At 49.8% G+C, this 21,147-nt stretch overlaps 1 protein-coding gene across 7 annotated transcripts in view; it reads right to left on the reverse strand.

The window, feature by feature from the left end:
• Positions 1-567: 567 nt before the first annotated feature.
• Positions 568-21,147, reverse strand: part of ACACA (acetyl-CoA carboxylase alpha) — a 272,316-nt gene continuing 251,736 nt past the window's right edge. For all 7 annotated transcript variants that reach the window (XM_067717545.1, XM_067717544.1, XM_067717547.1 and 4 more), the window contains 4 exons: positions 12,602-12,756; positions 11,771-11,941; positions 4,893-5,029; positions 568-2,943 (listed from right to left, as the gene is read on the reverse strand). In XM_067717545.1, coding sequence (XP_067573646.1) covers positions 2,820-2,943; positions 4,893-5,029; positions 11,771-11,941; positions 12,602-12,756 — 587 coding nt within the window. In that variant the 3' untranslated portion in view covers positions 568-2,819. The remainder of the gene's footprint in view (positions 2,944-4,892; positions 5,030-11,770; positions 11,942-12,601; positions 12,757-21,147) is intronic.

A 21,147-nucleotide genomic window follows, 5' to 3' on the forward strand; every position in this document is an offset into this window, starting at 1 on the left:
CTGCTGTACATCCTAAAGAGAGACGGACACAGCACCAAGTTTAATAGTCAGCAGAGGCCGGTGCTTCCCCTCCCTCCTCTCTTGTGGCCCGAGCCTTTCTTTGCAGATGTTATTCCTGCTTCAACCATATGGATTCATAGAAACTGAGGCAGAGGGTTGACTGCCCCCAGTGCCTTTTTGTGCCCAAAGTTAGCGTTCAAAAGCCATGAAGTAGCTAAATTATTCAGAGGATCTAAAACCTCTCCATAAAGGGGGCGCGAAGTGGTCTCTGAAAATGGTTTGCTATTCACTTGACCCGGAAAATGCCACAAATCATGCAAACCCAGAGGTTCATACCTTCCTGTTCACTTCAAGACCCATGAAACTGCCCAGCCCATCAAGGGTATGTGGACCCGAAAACTGCCCAGGCTGGGAATGGCATCGTTTGCAGAAGCACCGTGCACCACGGTCCTTACACTGGCTCTACTTTCGGCAGGGGCAGGTCTCACCCTCACAAAGCTCCCCTACTCAGAGTGGAACCAGAGTGAGGTGCTGGGCGTGGGCTGAAGTGACACACAGTGACTCATCTACAAACGTGGAGGTTTATTTTAACAAAACATGAAAAGAATACATTTGACTGAAGCTCCTTGCTCATCAGGCTGTGCGTACGTCGAATGCTCAGTAAGACAAGTGAAGGCTGCTTTGTGACCGAAGTGAGCGGACAACATGGGGATCCTAGCTCAGGCGAGTCTCAGCTGATACATCGCTCACCCTCCTCCTGCCTTGGTGACCTCGTGTGTGTGATGGGCTGTGTCTCTTCCTGACTTCTCCATAGGAAAGGGCCCTGTCCAGGTAAGACCTAAAGTGGGGCGCCCTGGGGATGGGGGGTGGTGAGCATGGCCAAGTTCTAGAGACTAAATGTATTCCTTTAATGTGTCATAATTTTGTTGGGGGCTGGGGGGAGGTAAACAAGTGTCACCCGCCAGGGCAAGCATAGGACTCCACACCACCTGCAGGTGTGTGGAAGTTTATTTATTGTAAAAAGTGTAGAGGAATTATCTGCTCAAAGGTGAATCCACGCTTACTGGGTAAGCGAACACCAGCAACAGTGGACGTGCTTCCTGGACTGAAGATTGTTCCCCACCTTCTCCCGCCCTTCCTGGCTTGGATGGCGCCGAACCCCCGCAGCAGGGCAGCCGGGCCGAGGCTCCAGGCTCCTGGGGGCAGGTGGCAACCCATCCAGCCGCACGGTGCCCATCTGCACAAACAGTTCCCGAGGAGAGGAGTGGAGCTCTTTCTTGTGCGTGAACTGTAGGGTTAAGGCTCAGAACCGTAGCTCGTACGGAAGTGTTCATACTGCTGCTTCTCAGACGTCTTAGTGATTTCCCCCTTGGTCATCAGTGACAAATGCTGCTAAATGCAATTAGCTGCACTGTAGGAACCGGATGCTGCACTGGGGTAGCCGGACGCTACCCCAGCCCTGATCACCTGCCACTCTTGCTTTAGGAACACTGACGGGGGGGATCAGTAAGCTCTCTCCTTGAATAAACTGGTTGTTGAAAATAAACTCTCCATCACCCATGAGGAGGCCGGGGAGGGACCCGTGGGCCTGGAAGACAGCAGCACCATGATGGGGTTGTGGATAACCTTAAGGTCACATGGATTCTGTGTTCCCTGGAAGCCTCCCCAAAGCGGGGAAGGCCAGTTCCCAGCGCCGAGAGCACTGATGTCACCAGGGCTCCTTTCCGTGGCTGTGGGGAGACCGGCTGTGCCTGTGTACATTCAAGGAAGAGACGAGACCCAAAGTAAGTAAGAGTGTCAGCTGCTAGAAGAGTGGCCCCAGAAACAGAGACGATGGCCCTGTAGGCACCGTTAACCTCCTGTAACTATCAAAGCTCCAGGCTTAACAGTAACAACCTCCCGCGTCCTAAAAAGAGAGACTGGCTGGCCCGCTCTCGCTGTCGCATGGTGACTACTTTCCATCAGTGACGGGAAGGGCAGCTCCCCTGGGTCCTCCTCTGCCCACTCGGGCTACGGTACTGCCAGTGGGGCCCCCGGGCATCTCAGCTAGCCGAGCAGCGGCACACGGGGCAGTGGGTCAACCGTCTCTGCGCTTGTTCTGAGAAGGGAGCCCCAGGGCGAGGCCCCTAAATCGACGACAGTGATTGGGTCTCTGCTTTCTCTGCTTCTTGGGTCGCGGTTTTGCCCTCATCTTTGAGTTCCATGGAGCTTGCAGATTTCATGCTCTAATTTTTCTTCACAAGCAGTACCTTGGTGTGATGAAACTGGGTGCCTGGTGCGGACTGGGCTGAGTGTGGGGTAAGAAGCAACAGACCCGAGGCTTCCTCCTCTCCCCCGCCTGGTGCTGGGCCTATGGCCTCAGCCCGGGCCCTCCTCTGCTGCCGGTGGCTGCAGGCTCACAGGGCCAGGGGCGAGCGCGGGCTGCTGACTGCCTGGCAACAGCTCCCACTTCCCGGGGCCAGACCAAGGGGCGGTCAGGACAGGAGGGTGGCCCTGCTGGCGTGTGGTAAGACCTCTTGGTAGGTGCTTGTACCCGTCATTGCCTTCTTCGGTCCTGGGCAGGGAGAGAGGACTGCCGTCACAGCCAGGGTAATAATAAATACTGAACGGGGTAGGTGTGACTGGTGGGCTGGAGTGGGGGCTTGTGACCCTACGTCCCAGTATGTCATGCGTAACCTGAAAACATCGAGGGGAAGCAAAATGCCACTTTGATCCCAGTGCTGGTCTCGTGTGCCTTCTAATTACAGCGGCTTCAGGTGTGAAAGGCAGCTCTAGCCCTTTTCTCCGGAGGCAGGGCAGGGGTGGGCAGGAAGCTCTTCCTACGTTGACGGGGAGTCCATTGTGGAGAGGATCCGAACGACTTCTGCTCGCTGAGTGGGCGAGATGTGCTGGGTCATGTGGACGATGGAATCCATGGCAACCTCTGGATTGGCCTGTACCAAGCTGGAGGGGAAGATTCGGGACAGTGAGGATGAGAGAGAGGCAGCAGTGCCTAGATCGGGGTAGCTTCAGAACTGCCCAAGAAACCTGCTCCCAGAGTCCACTGCGGACCCTGCAGTTCCTTCCTCACCTGATTCATTTTCCTACGTGAATAATGTCCCCAGTAGCAAGATACCACACGAACCCAAAACATTTTGTTATGTCAGAAAGTGAGGAAGTAACCTCAAAAAGCAAAAACCAAAACCCCGATGGGGTCATGTCACAAAGATAGTGGACCCAGCCTGAAGGTGCTCCCACTGGCTAAATCTGGGACATTTGGGGCATCAAAATAATGAATTACAAATCATTGAAAAAAGACATTCACTAGTCTACACCAATAACAAATATATAATAAATGGAGGAGGAGAGAGGACTTTTGCTTACAGGAGAATTGGGGTGGTGAGATGTGATTGTGCAGAGGAGTTGGAACACTGTCATTTTGCAACCTCACTGTAAAGACTGGATCAGGGACTTACCTGGTGGCACAGTAGCTGAGAATCTGCCTGCCAACGCGGGGGACACGGGTTCGAGCCCTGGTCCGGGAAGATCCCACATGCCGCAGAGCAACTAAGCCCGTGCGCCACAACTACTGAGCCTGTGCTCTAGAGTCCGCATGCCACAACTACTGAAGCCCGTGCGCCTAGAGTCCGGGCTCCACAAGAGAAGCCACCGCAACGAGAAGCCCGCGCACCGCAACCAAAAGTAGTCCCTGCTCGCCACAACTAGAGAAAGCCTGCGTGCAGCAACAAAGACCCAACGCAACCAAAAATAAAAATAAATTAATAAATTAAAAAAAAAAAGACTGGATCAGGCAAGAATCATCCCTGGATGCTAAATCTAGGTGGAAATTCTGATGAGCAGGAATCTGCATGGCCTTGGAGTGTCTCTCCTCAGACTGCTTATTAGGTTCGAGGGGGATGGGAAAATCAGGAATTACACAGTGGAGAAGCTGAGTAACAGCTTGGTCAGGTGATGGAAACTAACACTGGGACAGGCAGATGACATCACGTGCCTCCAGATACGGTACCCTGTGAAGGCCAAATCGTCACGGATGTAATATTCTGGCTGCAAATGCACAGCCTGAATCTAATCGTGAGGTAACATCAGACAAACTCAGAATGAGCAATGGTCTGCAAATGGTGGTTTAGATAAAATGTTCAACTTATAAAAATTAATCATTTTACTCTGGTTATGTAAGAGAATATCCCTATTAGCAAAGGCATGCTGAACTATTTGGGGGTAAAGGGCCATGATGGGCCATGACATATGTAACTTACCCTTAAATGGTTCAGAAAAAGAAATATACACACGCGCGCGCGCGCACACACACACACATGCGTATGCTTACTCTTATATAAAAGAGTAAGCACACACACAGATGATATATCAAAAAGGGTAAGATGTAAATACCAGGCACATTTGGGTACAGATTTGTTCTCTGTACTGTTTTCAGTTTTGCAGTTTTTCTGTAAATGAAATGTGTCCAAATAAAAAGTTTTAAAAATGTCCCCAGCAGCCTCCACCACCCAGCCTGTGGAGAAGACGGAAGCCTCTAGAACACAACTAACTCTTGGCTGGGGGAGGGGAGGAGGTAGTTTCCCAGGAAACTATGATGCAATCAGCTTTTCCTCACAGAATCATTCATCCGGTTTGAGTATCTGCATTTGGAGCGAATAGCTGGGCACAATGAACTAAGCCTTCGTTACTAAGTGCCCCTGGGGACCAGCAGCTGAGCAAGAACTGCGCTTCAGGGCTCCTCCGATCTGTGGGTCAACCACAGCCGTCTCAAACAGAAAGGGACACAAAGACTATGAGGCATCATCACCTCACCGTTTGTCCTTGAGCCGCTCATCCCCGAGAAGTGAGCCCCACTTCTACCCAGGAGCACCCCCACCTGCCCCCGCGGCTCTCACCTGCGGATCTGCTTGAGGACGTAGTCTCTGCTGATATACTTGATGTTCTCCTCTATTACCGAGCGAGCGCCATCTTCCTCTGCCAGCTGCTTCTCCAGCCATTCCACCAGATCCTTGTTGTTGTCCCAAACATAGGCCTGCCAACAGACGACGCCTGCTTGGACACCAGGGCCCAGGCCAGGCTGGACACCCTGACTAGTCTACATCTAGAAAGTGCACTGCAAAAGCTTACTCAACGTAAAGAAGCCGTTCCCAGCTCTCCATTACTGTTGGCTTTGCAGGAGGAGGAAGCAGGCCTCAAGGCAGGAGCCTTCCTCGTCTTCCCTGCCCTGCTTTTGAAGTGTCCACCTGGGCCCCCCAGAGGCATCCGTGCTCACACGGACGCTGGTCCCGTCCCCCTACCTGTTCCACAAAGGCTACGGGAATTTAGTCCCCTGACCGATTGTTTAGTAAAGTGCAGACTGAGAGGGAAATGCTGTTTACCTGGTGTTTCTAAAATGAAATGTGTGCTTCTTGAGGAACTGAGTCACGATTCCTAAATTTAAGTCTGTAGTCCCAGCAGGGTGTGTGGCAGGTGAGCAGCCTGGCTGTGGAGGCCTCCTGCCATAGAGCTGGAGGAGGCCAGAGGTGAGGGGAGTCCTGCCGCGGGTCGGAAACCTAAACCCCAGTTCGCTTTCTGTGAGAGTTTTCCGAAGGGTCAGGATGTCCATCACCCTGAAAGTCTCAACAAACCACCTCTCACCTCCTCCTTTCAAGATCATTTAGCTGAGCATTTCCCAGGTAGTTGACTACATAATAATTCAGGAGTGTGTTAGAAACCTAATAGCCTTCTCCTGGCTCTCGTCTCCGCTCATTTTCTTTACAAATCATTTAGGAATCGTTTTGTTAATGGTTTCCGGAAAACCAAGTACCGCCATTAGGGCTCATTCATATTTATGTCATTTTGTTTGGGTAATTAAACACAAAGCTCGTCATTTAAAGGTGCGCTGTCCTCCTCTGTTATCACTAACCGAGTCAAAGTCAGAATGCCAATGAGTTTGGCGCTGTAATTTAATAGGTGGGTGCGTTAGGGAGCTCGGCAGGTGGCTCAGGAAGCCTGGATTCCAGCAGAGGCGCCCGAGCCACGGCTGGGACCCCAGGGCCTGCAAAGCACGGAGCTGCGTTCTCAGTGCCCGCCAGAGTCGTCACGCAGGAGGAGACCGGGCGCTGTGCTGTTTCCTAAGGTTCTACTTCGGGCCTTTCAAAATAATGGTTTCTTTTCAGACTCTCACTTCCCCATCTCCACCTTGGCCAGCGAGTTCCCGGTGCTGCTTGTTTATTACATGTCCTGTAACTGACGTCCACGTTTCTAACAACCCTTAAGGAGTCCTTCACAGTTGAAGGATTAAGGAGCCCCAGGATTAAGGATCAGCAACGTGCCTTTTCTAGTTCTTTTGTCCAGTTCTTTTTCTTGCTCCAAATTTGTCCATCTGTTTGTAATCACTGACAAAAAGATCAGCTCTCCTGGTCAGGGTGGTGCGGCCCGGACAGTGCGAAGCTGAGGGGGCCTTCCCACCTCTCCGTGCTGCGCGTCCTGCCCAGCACCTTCGAGGCTGAACGCAAGCGTTTTGCACATCAATCTCTACTGACAAGGGTGGCGGTGGTGGTGTTTCCCACAGTGTGGCTGTCTTAGCTCCCACGTGCCAGCTCCTGCCCACCCCACACGTGGATGGGTGCGCCTGCACTCCTAAGCACTGCCCCTGAACTCCGACATTTCCATCTCCATCATGGTAATCTGGACTTCTGCACATGCCTTTACTTATGAGGATTTGGGGTGAGGAAAAAAGAAAACAATGCGTGCTTCTTGGAAAAAAAAAACTAGATTTACCCAAGAATCCCAAAGCCTTTAGTTTAAGAGAATATTTAATACTCTTATTAATCATTTTTAATCCGTTTGCTTTTAATTAAGAAACAGCATGATGCTTTCCTATCAACATATGCCAGGGAGCAGATTAATTGTGGCTTAAGATAACTCGCCTTGATTGGTGTAATGTATTAGCTAACGAGATGCCTGCTTCTAACGATGCTCAGACACTGCACTGGAAAGCCAGCTGCCCTCCAGAGAAAACTCTTCTGCTGTCCCCTCCTGTAGCCAGAATACACTAGGTATTTAAATTAAACATTGAAAAAGTTCCCAGATGGAATTAAAGCAGCACATTCCAAGTTTTTGAAAATATAGGCCCCTTATATGAAAGATTTGCTGTTCACTCAATACGACTGGGTGATGACCACCAAGTCAAACCCTGGTCAAGTTTTGACCACAGCACAGAGCACACGAAGGCCATGGGGTCGCAATCCCAGCCAACAGCGTTTTTAGCAAGAATCAACAAATGCAGGCGCCGCGGCACCACAGGTTTTTTGCAACAGACCTGGGAGGGTTTCCTCTACTGTGTGAGCGTGCTTCCCCCATGAGGGTCAGCGAGTCTGCAGTTCCTCGTTCGCCCTCCAGGAACGGAGCTGTAGGAATCATCATTCCGGCTAGAAGGACGAGCAACCCTATGCTGTTTACATTTCCCTCCTTAAATTTATGAGAACGTGGCTGATTATTCCCACCATGGATTTTAACCACGTGTGACATGCTGGGTGCTAACCTCATGACAGGCCTGGGCCCCTATGTCACCTGCCTGCATTCATCCCAGTCAGAACATTATAATACCAATAAAATATCAATAATTAAACGTCACAACAGTGGCCTTACAGTACGTGTTCAGCTGGCACTATATCCCGCTCTGCGTCAGTGGGTCAGTATCCCTGGCACTACTTAGCTCACTAATTGTATGTAGTAGTCAGTCTATCTCACAAAATCTAAATGACCTGTTTGGAAAGTTTCCTTTCTAATGTATCGGATTTGCTGTTAAGCCCTCCTTACTCAATGGTACAGCAGGGCCTGGGGGTGACCAGGGCACAGGCTGATGGATGTGAGCCGCGATTACCATGCCCTGCAGATAAGTCACCTTGTGAGCTGCCTGGAGATACCTCAGCAAAGTGATGTTTTCTGATGCTTTGGCAGACAGTAGCAAACAGCCATGTGGGCTGGGGTGGCCTGCTGGCCCCATCTCCTGATAGCCACTCCAGCCTCAGCCCCAGGCCCAAGGCATGCTGCCCAGGTTCTGCCTCACCTTTTCGCTCCTTGGCCCTAGATCAGAAGTTTGGTGCATAAGACTTGTCCACGGGAAGCTTGAGGAGAGTGGAAGTCAAACAACCCTATCAATGGTGCTTTTTCCTCTACCTTCCTCACAAGGGCCTCCACTGACGATTCATCTCATTTGGAAATCCAGACTAAGAATGAATGGGCTGGGACTTCCCCGTTGGCGCCGTGGTTAAGAATCCGCCTGCCAATGCAGGGGACACAGGTTCGAGCCCTGGTCTGGGAAGATCCCACATGCCGCAGAGAAACTAAGCCCGTGCGCTGCAACTACTGAGCCTGCGCTCGAGCCTCTGAGCCACAACTGCTGAGCCCTCATGCCACAACTACTGAAGCCTGCATGACTAGAGCCCGTGCTCTGCAACGAGAAGCCACTGCAATGAGAAGCATGCACACTGCAACGAAGAGTAGCCCCCGCTCGCTGCAACTAGAGAAAGCCCATGCTCAGCAACGAAGACCCAACGCAGCCAAAAAATAAAAATTTAAAAAAGAGTGAATGGGTAGCTTCCTGGACAGTAAAGGTTCACTGTGGCATCCTAGATCATGGATAAATTAGAGCACGCCAAGTCAGAGAACACCGACTGAGAATCTACTGGGCACATGGCTCCCACCAAGACCATTTCAGCTGCACTGAAACTCTCAGCCCACCTTCTAACGTGCTGCGCTGAGGGAGGAGGAAACTGAGCGCCAGACATGGTGCCCGACACTTACGATGTCCTTTAAAACGCAATAAACCTCGTGAAATAAACATCCCTATTTTTACACATGAGGAAAGGGAGGCTTAAGTATGTCTAAGCCAGTAAATTGTAAAGCTGGGATCCAAAAAGTGTGAGATTCCAAATACCACATTCTTCTCAATTTCCACATTCTTCTCAATTTCTAATTTCTTCTCAATTTGGGCCTGGGGGGAAAATCAGCTTGTCTGAAAAACTGCATACCTTAAACTATGGATCTAAGAATCAGGAGAAGAAACGTGCCCGTGAAACAGATGTGTGCCTTGTTCCTATGACCCAGTTTAAACCTAAGCTCTCGCTGTGTTTTCAGGGAGCTCTGGTGATGCTTCTCTTCTGCCTGCAGTGAAACTGTGAACCATAAACCCTGTCCCCTACAACGGGTCTGTCCCTGTGGACTCAAACAGAATCCCATAACTCATGGTAACAGACTCCTCTAAGGGAAACAAAAGAATTGTACTGCTCAGTTATATAACATCACAGTGTGAATCTCTTTTTTCAGGATTAAGATTAAAAAAAAAAAAAAAAACTATGAAGAAAACACACAGCACGGCTAACAGATGCCTATCACTGTCTTTCCCTACCAGTAACCACAGTAAGAACCAGAGGGTCACTTCTTGAGGCAAAGCCAGGGTTTAGACCTTGCGAGAGACAGTGTACGATATCCATCCCTGACTGAAGAATCGAGGAAAGGCGCCAGTTTGGGGTTTGAAAGGCCGTCCCCGAGCACCGCGCAGACTTGGTCCCTCAGAGGCAGCCACGCGGCTTTTGAACACGGCAACACTCTTCTCTCAAGGGCGCTGCAGACTTTATCACCAGCCCCACACGAAACCGGGTCCTGCTGAGCCCGCAGAATCCAGAAGGAGGTTTCAAAGCCACATCGTGGGACCACCTGCCCTTCGTCTCTCCCCTCGACTGTCCTCCTGGACTGAGCGCTCAGGGGGGCGCTCTCTTCTGTAGATGGGGGGCAGGGGAGACGGCCTCGTTCTTGGGTACGTTTGGGTCCCAGAGCCTCTGGCCTCCCCTCCTGAGCCATGGGGCCAGGCTGTCTTCTGCACTTGATCTCCAGCCAGGAGTCTGTGCACACAGGTGACTGTTTTCTCCGTCGACAAGATGGCGATGACCTGCTTCTCCAGACACGCTGTCCCCTGGGAGTGGGATGTTAAGGCACAACTGAAGGGCCTGTGCGCTGGCTTCACGCTCAGAGGGGAGCCGTCCTTCCCCGCATCCTTGTGCCCACTGAGGCCGTGCCCGTCCGTTAGTGACTAATGGCGGAGGAAGGTGTGCGGGCCTCTCCTGGCCGCACACGCAGAGTCCGTTTACCTGGCTGGCCGCTCCTAACTGGAGAACAGCCTCTTATTTTACACTTGCGTGACTTTCAATGCCAACTTCCGCTGCAAGCTGCCAGTGGCCACTGACAGAATTGTCTCACTCAATTATGATGCCAAAGACTGACCTTAACCTGAACCACATGTCGCATGAGGCTGCACATCTGAAATATTTATCCAAGGAAGCTTTTCGGTCATAAAGAAACGGGTAGACCTAACACAGAGGTGAATCTTAGAAGCAACCCGACTCACTGACTTTAAAACTTATAGCAAATCTTGGGGTTCCTTCCCGGGAACAGTCAGCAGAGACCTCAAGCAACACTTCCCAGGAGGAGGCGGGTGTGCCCTCCATCCGGCCCTCCAGCAATTCTCTAAGCCGGCAATCAGCAACTGTTTTCGATCACATAGCCATCAGGAAAAGAGACACGTGTATTTCCAGCACATACTATCCATATTCTGATAAAATGTATATATGATGTATATGATTAAATCCAGATACTAACTATGAATAAAGGTTGATTTCTTTCTTTTTCTTAGTAAAAATAGAAATAAAATCCCACCTTTTCCTTCCCATCCTCCCATGGACTGTCTCATGTAGCCCAGGATTCCAGAAGCAAATGCTGGTGCCTGGCTGTCCTGGCCTCAGCCCCGGGGAGGAGCACTAGGGACACCATCTCAGCGGGCGCTGCTCCGAGGTGTGCGCCTTCCCCGTGAGATCACCCCCAGGAGATGGCGGATCCGTAGTTTCCTGCAGGGTGGACGTTTCCTTCCAGCTCAGATTTGCAATCAGAAGACCTTCAGCTGGAGTCACAGCGTCTGCCGCCTGGATCACCATCCCCTCCCGTTAGGCTCCTGCTCGTGCCCCCTCAGCGCACCCTCCTCGCAGCCCCTGAGCCGTCTCTCTACAGCACGCATCACAGTATGTCCCTCTGCCGCTTCAAATTCTCAGTGGCTTCCCAGGCCTCAGGACAAAGTCCCAGCCCCTCCACGTGGCTCTCCTGGCCCTACACCATCCCGGGCTCTGAGCCATCCTGAAATTCCTGCAGTGCCTCGGGTGCACGGTACTCTTGCTGTCAGGCTTGGAACATGCGGTTCCTTCTGCCTGGAACATTCCTCCTGTCTCTTAATCCAACCTTTTCCTCTGGTTCACTCCTACTATGTTTTCAGGTCTCTGCTGAGACATTACTTCTAGAAGTCTTCCCAGACTCTGCCCTCCCTTCCCACACAGCGGGTCCGGTGGCCCTTCTCTGTGCTCTACGATGCCCTGGACCTGCCATGTTTGACGTTGGCCTCACTGTTGTACATGACCCCTTGACGAATCTGTCTCCCTGCCTTGGTGGCGAGCTCTGCGAGGACAGGAGCATATGCCTGCCTCCTTCACTGTCTGGTGTACAGGAAGCATTCAGAAAGGTTTGCTGAATGATGGAATGAGCTGCAAAGAACGCCCTACCACCTCCTCTCACAAGCCCTCAGGACATATTACTGTGGGGAGGACACAGGCCGAGGCCCATATCTCCCTTCCTTCCACTCCCGAGGCCCGGGGATTCTTAGACAACAAGGCTTCTTGCGGTGCCAGGGGCGGGCGGGCGGCGGGTGAGGAGCAGGATGTGAAGGCTCCTCCAGGGGGCCACCTACCTTCACTGTCCCTTCCACTTCCACAAACCAGCGCCTTAACATGGCCTGGATCTGGCCGTCGGTCAGCTCGGGGTTGGCGTTGTGAATTTTCTTCTTGACCAGGTCCTCCAGCAAGAGACGCCTCAGCCTCCAGTAGAAGAAGGTACGGGATGTCTTCCAATCCAGGATGTCCTACACCCAGACAACAATAAGCTTAGTCGCCCCAGCTCGGTGCCCAGAGGGGACTCCACGGGCACAAACCCTACCCTCCAGCGAGCCCCTCAGAGACTAGAGTGGCCACCAGCCCAGCCCCTGTAGGCGGCTGCCCAGTTCAGAGCGCAGCCCCACGCCCCACCAACCGCAGCACTGCACAGGGAGGGGCCTGGCCATCGCTCGGCCCACACGGAGCTGAGATGTTCGGGGGTGCAGGGCTCAGACTCCCGGGTAACAGAGAGCACGGGGCTGCTTTTGAGCAGGCGGTTCAGACAGCTCGCACGCAGGTCAAGTGTGAACTAGCCGCTGCCGGGACCTTGACACTGGGGTAACCCACTGCCTGAGGACCCCGGGGAAGCTGTCCCCCGTGGAGTGCCTGGGAGTCAGTTTCTCGCCAGCAAAATGGAGCCTGCCTCCTGAGGAGTCCCCGGGAACCTACCTCATAAGCTGTTTGAGGATGGTAGTGGGCACAGAAAAAGGGACAAGTCTCGCCAGAAGAACTGAACACGGTTTGATCTGCACCTGCTGTTTTAATGCAGCCCCGAAAGCTCCCTGCATGGGAGCCCGTGGGCACGAGACACACACGGGCTGGCGGCGGGTCTCTGACAAGTCAGGAGAAGCGGCGACCACCGTACTTACGTTGATAACACCCTTCTCCTGCATCCGGCCCGGTGTGTCGTGCAAGTCAGCAAACTGCACGGCCACCTGGCGGTATATGGGAAGGAGAAAGTCCTCCCGCTCCTTCAGCTTGCTCTCCAGCTCCTTCCGCTCCGCTGCGCTTAGCTCGGGGGTGCCTGCAAGGAGACACACCGTCAGGCGCAGGCGGACCAGGAGCCTCTGCTCAGAAGCAGCCACAGTCACGGGAAGCTCTGAGGCTCAGCTCTCCAGCGTCTTCGTCGCCTCTCTGCTGACAACCGGACCCTGCCAGATGCCAGACCTGTCCCTGTCCTGCCACGGGGCTCCCGTGCCCTCCCTTCCCTGTGGGGCTGACGACTATGAAAGCAGCCCTGGGGGGGCCCACACCCCGAGCAGGTGCCAGCCCGTGCCCCTCACCACCGCTCTGACTGACAGCGGGCCCCTCATCCCCACGAAGGGCACCGTGCCATGCCCTGCTGACCAGCACTAGAGCGGCCGGGCTGCTCCGGGTGTGGGACACGCCGGGGGGACACGCCCTGTGCCTCCGCACACAGACCAGCAGCTCTTCTTCCCCACGTCCACACCAGTCACCTGTCCGCCTGGACAGGACCTGATGACTCCTCAGGTCGCAAGCTGCTTTACTTCACAGCTTTAATCTCAGGTCTGCATACTCTTAACCTGAAATTAGTAGAATCCGACCCAATCAGAGCCAGAGGCATGTGTCTCATGCCAGCTCGGGGGATTAGCCAGCCTCCTAGTCTCCTACCTGGGCTGCTACTGCCAGAGCCAACCCCTGACCACAGTGACAAAGATATTCTAGCTCTTGGGCTAAACGCAGAGGAGGAGGGAAATAGAGAAAGGCAGTCCACAAACCCCATTTGGATCCCCAAGCTTATGAGCACATGGCGCCCTTACGCAACAGATGAGTTTGGACTCCTTATAACAAGCAGCCTCCCACCCCCACTCAACAGTGTCCCAGGAGAGGCGCTGCTACGTTGTGCTTTTCTTCCTAATTACTCTCAGAATGGAACTTGCAATCAATACCGAGAATTTATCTGCCTGCCCAGTAAGGAGGAGTAAGTCTAACTGAAAGAGCAATAGGTGACAGCCCCTGGGGTTGGGGACAACTTGAAGTGCTTTGTCACCAAAGCTGACAAATAAATACATGACCACAGGTGATGGGATGCAATAGAGAAAGGTCTATTTCAAGCATGTCTGTCTGAAACGGGCCTTGCTTTTTATGCCACTATGAATCACATGCCATAAACAGCTTTGGGCTGCTGAGTGAGCCGTATTATACCCAAACACGTGTATAACTCTAGTACCTAGCTTCAGTCTTATGAGGTTTTTGGATGCCCAAGTCCACCTTTTTTTTTTTAAAAAAAAACAAAACCCATCACTACTTTGAACTGTGATGAAGGGTACAAAGGGCTATCTTTCCTTGGGTTCTCACACAGAGGCAACCACTGACCCATCGCGTTGGGCCCCCTGACCCCCCAGCAGCCTTCTTTCCAAACCAGGTAAACAGCAGTGGGCACCACACTGTGGGATGAGACGGAGGCCCGTTCATTCTAGGTGGACCTGCCTGGAGGGTTCCGGGGAGGAGAGCTGACCAGCTTCTTCTGAGATGAGATGGTCTTGAGTAGAACACCCTTGACAGGGAAGCAAACATTTTTCCTTCTCCAATAAAAGGAACCAAGACTCCTTGGAGAAATGGTTTATTCCGCGGCTGGGGCAGGAGAAATATAAGATGAGCCTGGAGTGTATTGTCACAAAAAGCGGGGAAGTACTCAAAAACTGACTGGGACATGTTAAAAGGACACAGGAACCAGTGTGAAGGTGTTCTGACGGGCTAAATTTGGGACAATTTGAGCATCAGATAGAATATTTATGGAATTAAATAAGAACCCATGAGTCACCCTGACATAAATAATTAAATGGGAGAGAAGGGAAGGGAAAGCCCTCTCTCTCCCCAGACTAACAATAGAGAAGGAATGATGGAATTAGAAAATCACCATTTTACAGCCATCACAGTCATTGATTCTGCCAAGAATTATCAACACATACTAAAACCAGTGGGTGAGCCTTTGAGGAGGAACAGGATATTTACATAGTTTCAAAGCAGCTCCTTACAAATTACTTACTAATTACAAAGGGGAAGATGGCAACTTTACAGTGGATTAACCCAGTGAACAAAACCTTAGAACAAGTAATCAGAGCTAACCAGCACCGAGAACAGGACAAGCTGACATCACGTGCCTCCTAATACGACATCCTGAGAAGGACATGACATCACTTTTGCAGTATTCCTGCCAAAAATGCATAATCTGAACCTAACCATGGAAAATGTAAGACAGATTCAAACTAAGGAACGCTACAAAAAGTGGCCTGGACTCTTCAAAAACTGTCAAGATCATGAAAGACAAAGAAAGGCCAAAGAACTATTCCAGATTAAAAGGGACAAAATACTGGACAACAAATTGCAACATGTGCTCTGAGATTAGATCTCAGATATGGACTAAAAAAAAAAAAAGGCTATAAAGGACATTATTGGGACAACTGGTAAAATTTTAATATGAATTATGGATTAGACAGCAGTATTGTATCAATGTTATAGCTTCTGATTTTTTTTTTTTTTTTTTTTTTGCGGTACGCAGGCCTCTCACTGTTGCGGCCTCTCCCGTTGCGGAGCACAGGCACAGGCTCCAGACGCGCAGGCCCAGCCGCTCCGCGGCATATGGGATCCTCCCGGACCGGGGCACGAACCCGTATCCTCTGCATTGGCAGGCGGACTCTCAACCACTGCGCCACCAGGGAAGCCCCTAGCTTCTGATTTTAATAAATGTATTTTGCTTATGTAAAAGAAAGTCTGTGTTCTTGGAAACACACACTGAATATTTATGGATAGAGGATCGTGATGTCTACAGATTAGCTCACACAGTTCAAAGAAAACACGTATGTGTGCAGAGAGAGTGAGCGAGGGAGCTTGTGTATGTGAAAATTTTAAAGCAAGTCGAAGAAGTTAACAGTAGGTGAATTGGAGAAAAGGGCATCAGAAGTTCCTTGTACCATTCTTGTAACTTTCCTGTAAAATTATATCAAATGGAAAGTTAAAAAAATAAGTACAACTAAAAAAAAAAATGTATACTGGCTCCCCAGTGCATATAATCAGTAATCAACAGGGCACTGGGCACTGTTCTAAGTGCTTTACATCTATTAACCCATTTAATTCTACAACAACCTTATGAGGTTGGTATTCCTATTCTCCTCCTCTTACAGGTGAGGAAACTGAGGCATTGAGAATTTATGTAACTTACCAAGGTCACAAAGCTAGAAAGGGACAGAGGCAGGACCCGGATGCAGCAGCTTGGCTCCCACAGCTTTTGAACACTGTGTTGTGTGTGTTTCTGGCTTATGTGTACAAGCGCTTTGGTCCTAGTATCCCTTTAACTTCAGAAAAGGCTAAATGAGGATGGCAGACTCCTGCCTGATACAGGTGAGGTTCCACCTCAGTCCCACCCCACGACTAGACCGAGACGGCATCTCCAATAATTCCCATTCTGTATGCACGTCTCTAGGGTAGTGCCTCCTGTTACAGGCATACCTAGAGAATACTTTATTGCTAAAAAATGCCAAAACAAGTATAAAAACATCAAAACATAACATCAAAGATCACTGATCACAGATCACCATAAGAAATATAATAATAATGAAAAAGTTTGAAAGCACAGTAAAGCGAGTTATACCTGTACTGTATTTGTTATGGGGAAATCAAACAACGCTATCAAGCAGGACTGCACACTATAGAGAAATCGTTTGTGAAAGGAAGAGTCAATCGATGCAGCAAACCTCACTGGTGTCTTATTTTAAGAAATTGCCACGTCCGTCCCCCCCACCCTTCAGAGACCACCGCCCTGATCAGTCAGCAGCCACTAACGTCGAGGCAGGACCCTCCACCAGCAAAAAGATTATGATTCACGGAAGGCTCAGATAATGGTGAGCATTTTTTAGCGCTAAAGTATTTTAAATTAGAGTATGTACATTGTTTTTCAGATATAATGCTCTTGCACACTTATAGTGTAAACATAACTTTTCTATGCACTGGGAAACCAAAAAGTCATGTGACTCGCTTTATTGCGACATTCACTTTATTGTGGTGGTCTGGAAGTGAACTCGCGGTATCTCTGAGGCATTGAGAGATCGTCAGGTAAAATCGCAGCCCTGCTGGGGGGCGGGGGATGGCAGGACCGTGAACATGGCTGAACAGGGACTTCCAGACCCTCACAGCGTTCTCCCTCAGGGTCGACAACATATATACATAGATGCGCTCCGTATACAACACACACCATTTATCGAGCATTTCCTACGCGCCAGGCACTGCACTCCATGATTTTAGGATCACACAGCTCGTAAGTCACCACGCGCAGTTCAGACCCAGGTCTGGTCAGCTGCCAGCACTGCTGCCAAGTGGAACACCTCAGAGTTACTGAACGCTTTCCAAGTTGCTTCAGATACATCATCTCTAATCTTTATAATAACCCAACCTTACAGACAGGGTCTCTGCTTCACAAATGAGAAAACCAAGGCTCTGAAACGTAAAAGTAACTTGCCCAATGACACCCAGCTCTTAAGTAGAAAAGTCAGGATTTACCCTGGGTCTGGCTGTCTCTGAAGCCTGTGTTCTTCTACATTAAATGGTACTGAAAGTGGCCAAGCAGGAGACCTGGCAGTGGCCACAGAAGGGCAATTAGCTGGAGAGTTTGGTTCACTGTGTTAGGAGGAGTTAAGAGCACAGCTCAGCACTGGGTGCAGAGCAGGGGGACTTCTGCGCTTAGGAACAGAGCACTGGGGGAATAAGACCGTGGCTTTACCCAGTTGGAGGGACAGAGAAGGCTAATTCCCCTAACAAAATTCTCATCCACCCAATCAAGCTATCCTAGAGCTCTGAAAGAATACCAAAATAAACACCTACAATACTCTGGCCCTCCTGAGTGAGACTAGGAAGATCCCAGAACATTCCCCCAAAGCCTGTGTTGTCTGATTCCTTCAGTGATGCCTCTGATTGCAGTTCAAGACCTACCTCAAAAAAGCATCAAAGCAAGGAAAAGACAGAAGTAGAGAATGTATGTAATTTTAAATGCCCATGAGAAAGAGAAAGATTTGTGTGCTTTGTTTTAAGGGGAAAAAAAGGTTTTCTACATTTTATTTTCTAAAAATCAGAGGCTGCTCTTAAGCTAGTTTTACACCCTTCTGTAGCACAGCGAGGGCCCCTCTCCTTGTACGGCAAAGCAGCCAGCCCCAGTAATGATTTAGGGGAGATTAACACATATGTCAATGTCTATTTTCTGCTTAATTTAAAAGCAGCGTCTATAAAGATTTTTGACTTCTGAACCCTGCTCTCCTGAAAGAAAGAAGGTAAGAATGAGGAGGGGGATAAAGAGTGATTATCCCATCATTGATCATTTGTCAGGAGCATTTCTTATTCACTGGACTATTGTAAAAAGCTAAGCTCTCGATCAATCCTATAAGCTCCCTGTACAATTAAATATCTTGGAATGGTTTTCTTTCTTTTCTAGCCAGATTGCAGGGCCTCAGGGTTTTTAGGAAAGCAAGCCAGTGTGTGTGCATGTGTGAGTGTGTTTAAGAATATGCTACAGAGAGGAAAGTCATTCTTTCTAGAATCCTACTTTAGGAAAAGGCTGAAATGGGAAAAGGGAAAAGGGAGGTCGGTCACTCTCATGCCTTCCTTCCCAAAATAAACAGTCCCCATGAAATCCTAAAAATCCAGCCTTACAATTAAGAATGTTTAAAGACTTAGACGCAAGAAGAGGTATTACTAGTGATCAAATGAAAACTAACATTATTGAGATGTTACCATACACTCGTACTGCTTAAGTACTTTTCATCTCATTTCATCTTCACGACAACCCTAAAAGATTGCTGTGATCTTATCGTTGGGGAAACTGAGGCACGCAAAAGAAGTGAAGTAACTTGTCCAAGGCCACAAAGCCAGGAAATGATGGAGCTGGGATTTGGGCTTAGGCAGTCTGGCTTCAGAGTCCATGCTTTTTAAATGAAACAAGTTAAACTGACCTGCACGTGTCCACAGGACAGCAGCCTGTCAGGTGTTCCAGGGGCCAGGACATAATGAAAAGCCACATCTCTCCTCCATGGGGTCAAAGCTGAAGAGAAGCTTCTGAGGAGCCCGCTGATTTCTGCGGCAGGAGGTGCTTTGACCCAGCCTTGACCCTGGGGGAGGGCGGGAGGTGGCCAGCCTTACCGTATGGATGAGCAGACCATGGAGTATGATCTGGGGGGAGGGTGAGACCTTCAAAGCTGAGAATAAAAATCAGAGTGGTAGGCTAAAAATTCTCTGCGCAGCCAAAGGCACGAGGTGACCTTGCAGAAATCTCTTTCCTTTTCTGAGCTGTTTCTCATTTATGTAACAACCATCCTAATCTGGCAAACAGGAAAAAGGATGTGATATTAAAGTGTGTGTTCTTTTAATTCTTAACTTTTTTTTTTAGTTCTATCAAGAAGCCTATGTAAATTTAAACCCAATTTTAACTTTCATGTGCCCTTCCTCCTCCTCTGAAGAAGGCAATTTGCTGTGATTGGTTAAATACTTATGATGCTAAAGAAAAGAACTAGATCACCCTCCCCACCAAGCTCCTGAATATCTCAGACATGAGAACACATACCCATTCCTCAACCTTAAGATTGAAAAATCAGCATAAAAAAGACTGGAATCTTATTAAGATTCAGAAGTACAAACATAAGTAGCTGTTTAAAAGATCTATGTAAACACATTTTCTATGTTGAAAGAAATTTCTCTAAAATACAGTAAGATAGGGTGGAAAAAAAAAAAACCTGCAAAACTATTTCCGTATCCATAACAGGCGTGCCTTTCTTTACACAAAAGCATTCTTGAAAAACTGCAGAAATCAGATCCTGTTTTAAATGCCTTAAGGGAGCTATTTAGAAGGAACCCTGCAGTGAATCCTTTGGTAAAGCAAATAATCCTTTTGTAATGGGAATAATTTCTCCCAGTGTATCTAGTTTTTTTTTAAATCCCATTTTCATATATCTGCTTTTCTTCAAGGGGGCCATAACTATCTAAATACAACTGTATATGCATATTGATTTTAACAGCAATCCTCTCAAGGGATGTTTAACCCTGAGGTTCCTTGCGATGGCGTTAGTGTTCTACTGTTCATATTTTGAAAAATCATTATAGTAAAGCCAGAGATTTCCAAATGGGGATTAAAAAAATATATTAAATACATTACTCCCCCTGCAGCCTTGTCCCCTGTGCCCCCATGCAAACACCCCACACAAAAGAGTCAGGAAACAGCACAGAATTCTCTGAATTCTAGTAGCAATTAAGCCTGGCAGTCTGTACTATTTTCTTTCTCTAAGTTGCTCTTCCTCAGTCTGGCAGGCAGGAGGACAAGGATCTGGGTCATCTGGGACCAAGTAGGGAAGAGGGTCCCTCTGACAAGTTCTCATGACAGCCTCAGGCGGGCAGAAGCTTAGGTTTTACAGTCTAACAGAATGCCTGCCAGGTCCCTCCAGCCTGAGGGAATTGTGACTCACTCCTTCCTGGGAAGAGGCAAGCCCAGATGCTTCTATAAATACAATCAGATCACACCAAAAGGACGACCCCCTTCTCCTTCCCAGAAAATGTTGTCACTACTGCACTAAATTGCATCAAGCCAAAGAGCTTCTGAATCGGTGTGACAGGTGGGTTTTAAGCTGCTGCTAACTTAAGGGAGGATCCCATCATCTCTACCTTCATGATAGAAAGTCTTACGTTGTTCCTCAGCAGCCTACCTACTAAGGAGCCCAGTGTTTGGGGACCTCGGTGCCAGGGAGGACACTCTGTGTACAACAGGGGAGAGGGCCAGAGGCCACTCCCCAGGCTGAGTATTAGGACTTCTTTCTTTCCCATGATCAACTTTCCAGGTAAGGACGCTGCTTTGTGCCTCAAATAAGCAACCTGAGCTCTTTTCAGCTTACAGCATCTTGAAGAGGGCACAAGAGATAGAAAAGCACACACAGCGCAGAAACTTCGATCACCTCTGCCAGAAAAGCAGCTTAACCCTTGAGTCCCCTTAACTCAAGGAAGTATCCATTTCCTGTCATCCCACCGGCTAAAGAGAAGGCTTGGGAGTGAGGCATTCCTGAGGATTTTCAGACACATGTATCCTCACTTGCAGCCACAATACTCCATCTACCTACGCCCAGGGTGCCTCAGGCCGGGAGGCGTGTGGGGTGTGGGCGAGGGCCTTACGGCCAAGCAGGGGCCAGCAGTGGTGCTCGCTGCTGCCGGTGTCAGACCGCCACTCCCAGAACGCGCTCCGTCCACGTGGGCACGGCCAGTGCGCTGCATGGCAGGCTGCCCGGCTGTCTGGGAACAGGGCCACGACCAAGACGTGTGTCTGGAGCAGAATAAAGTTCCACCAAGCGGCTCCTTGGCCCAGGTGCTCTTTGTACTGAGGAGAGGGACGGCGGGGAGCTTACAGTGGCTTCACGCTTGGGCCAGAGGG

Source organism: Pseudorca crassidens, chromosome 19 (genome assembly GCF_039906515.1).
Source record: "Pseudorca crassidens isolate mPseCra1 chromosome 19, mPseCra1.hap1, whole genome shotgun sequence".
NCBI lineage: Eukaryota > Metazoa > Chordata > Mammalia > Artiodactyla > Delphinidae > Pseudorca > Pseudorca crassidens.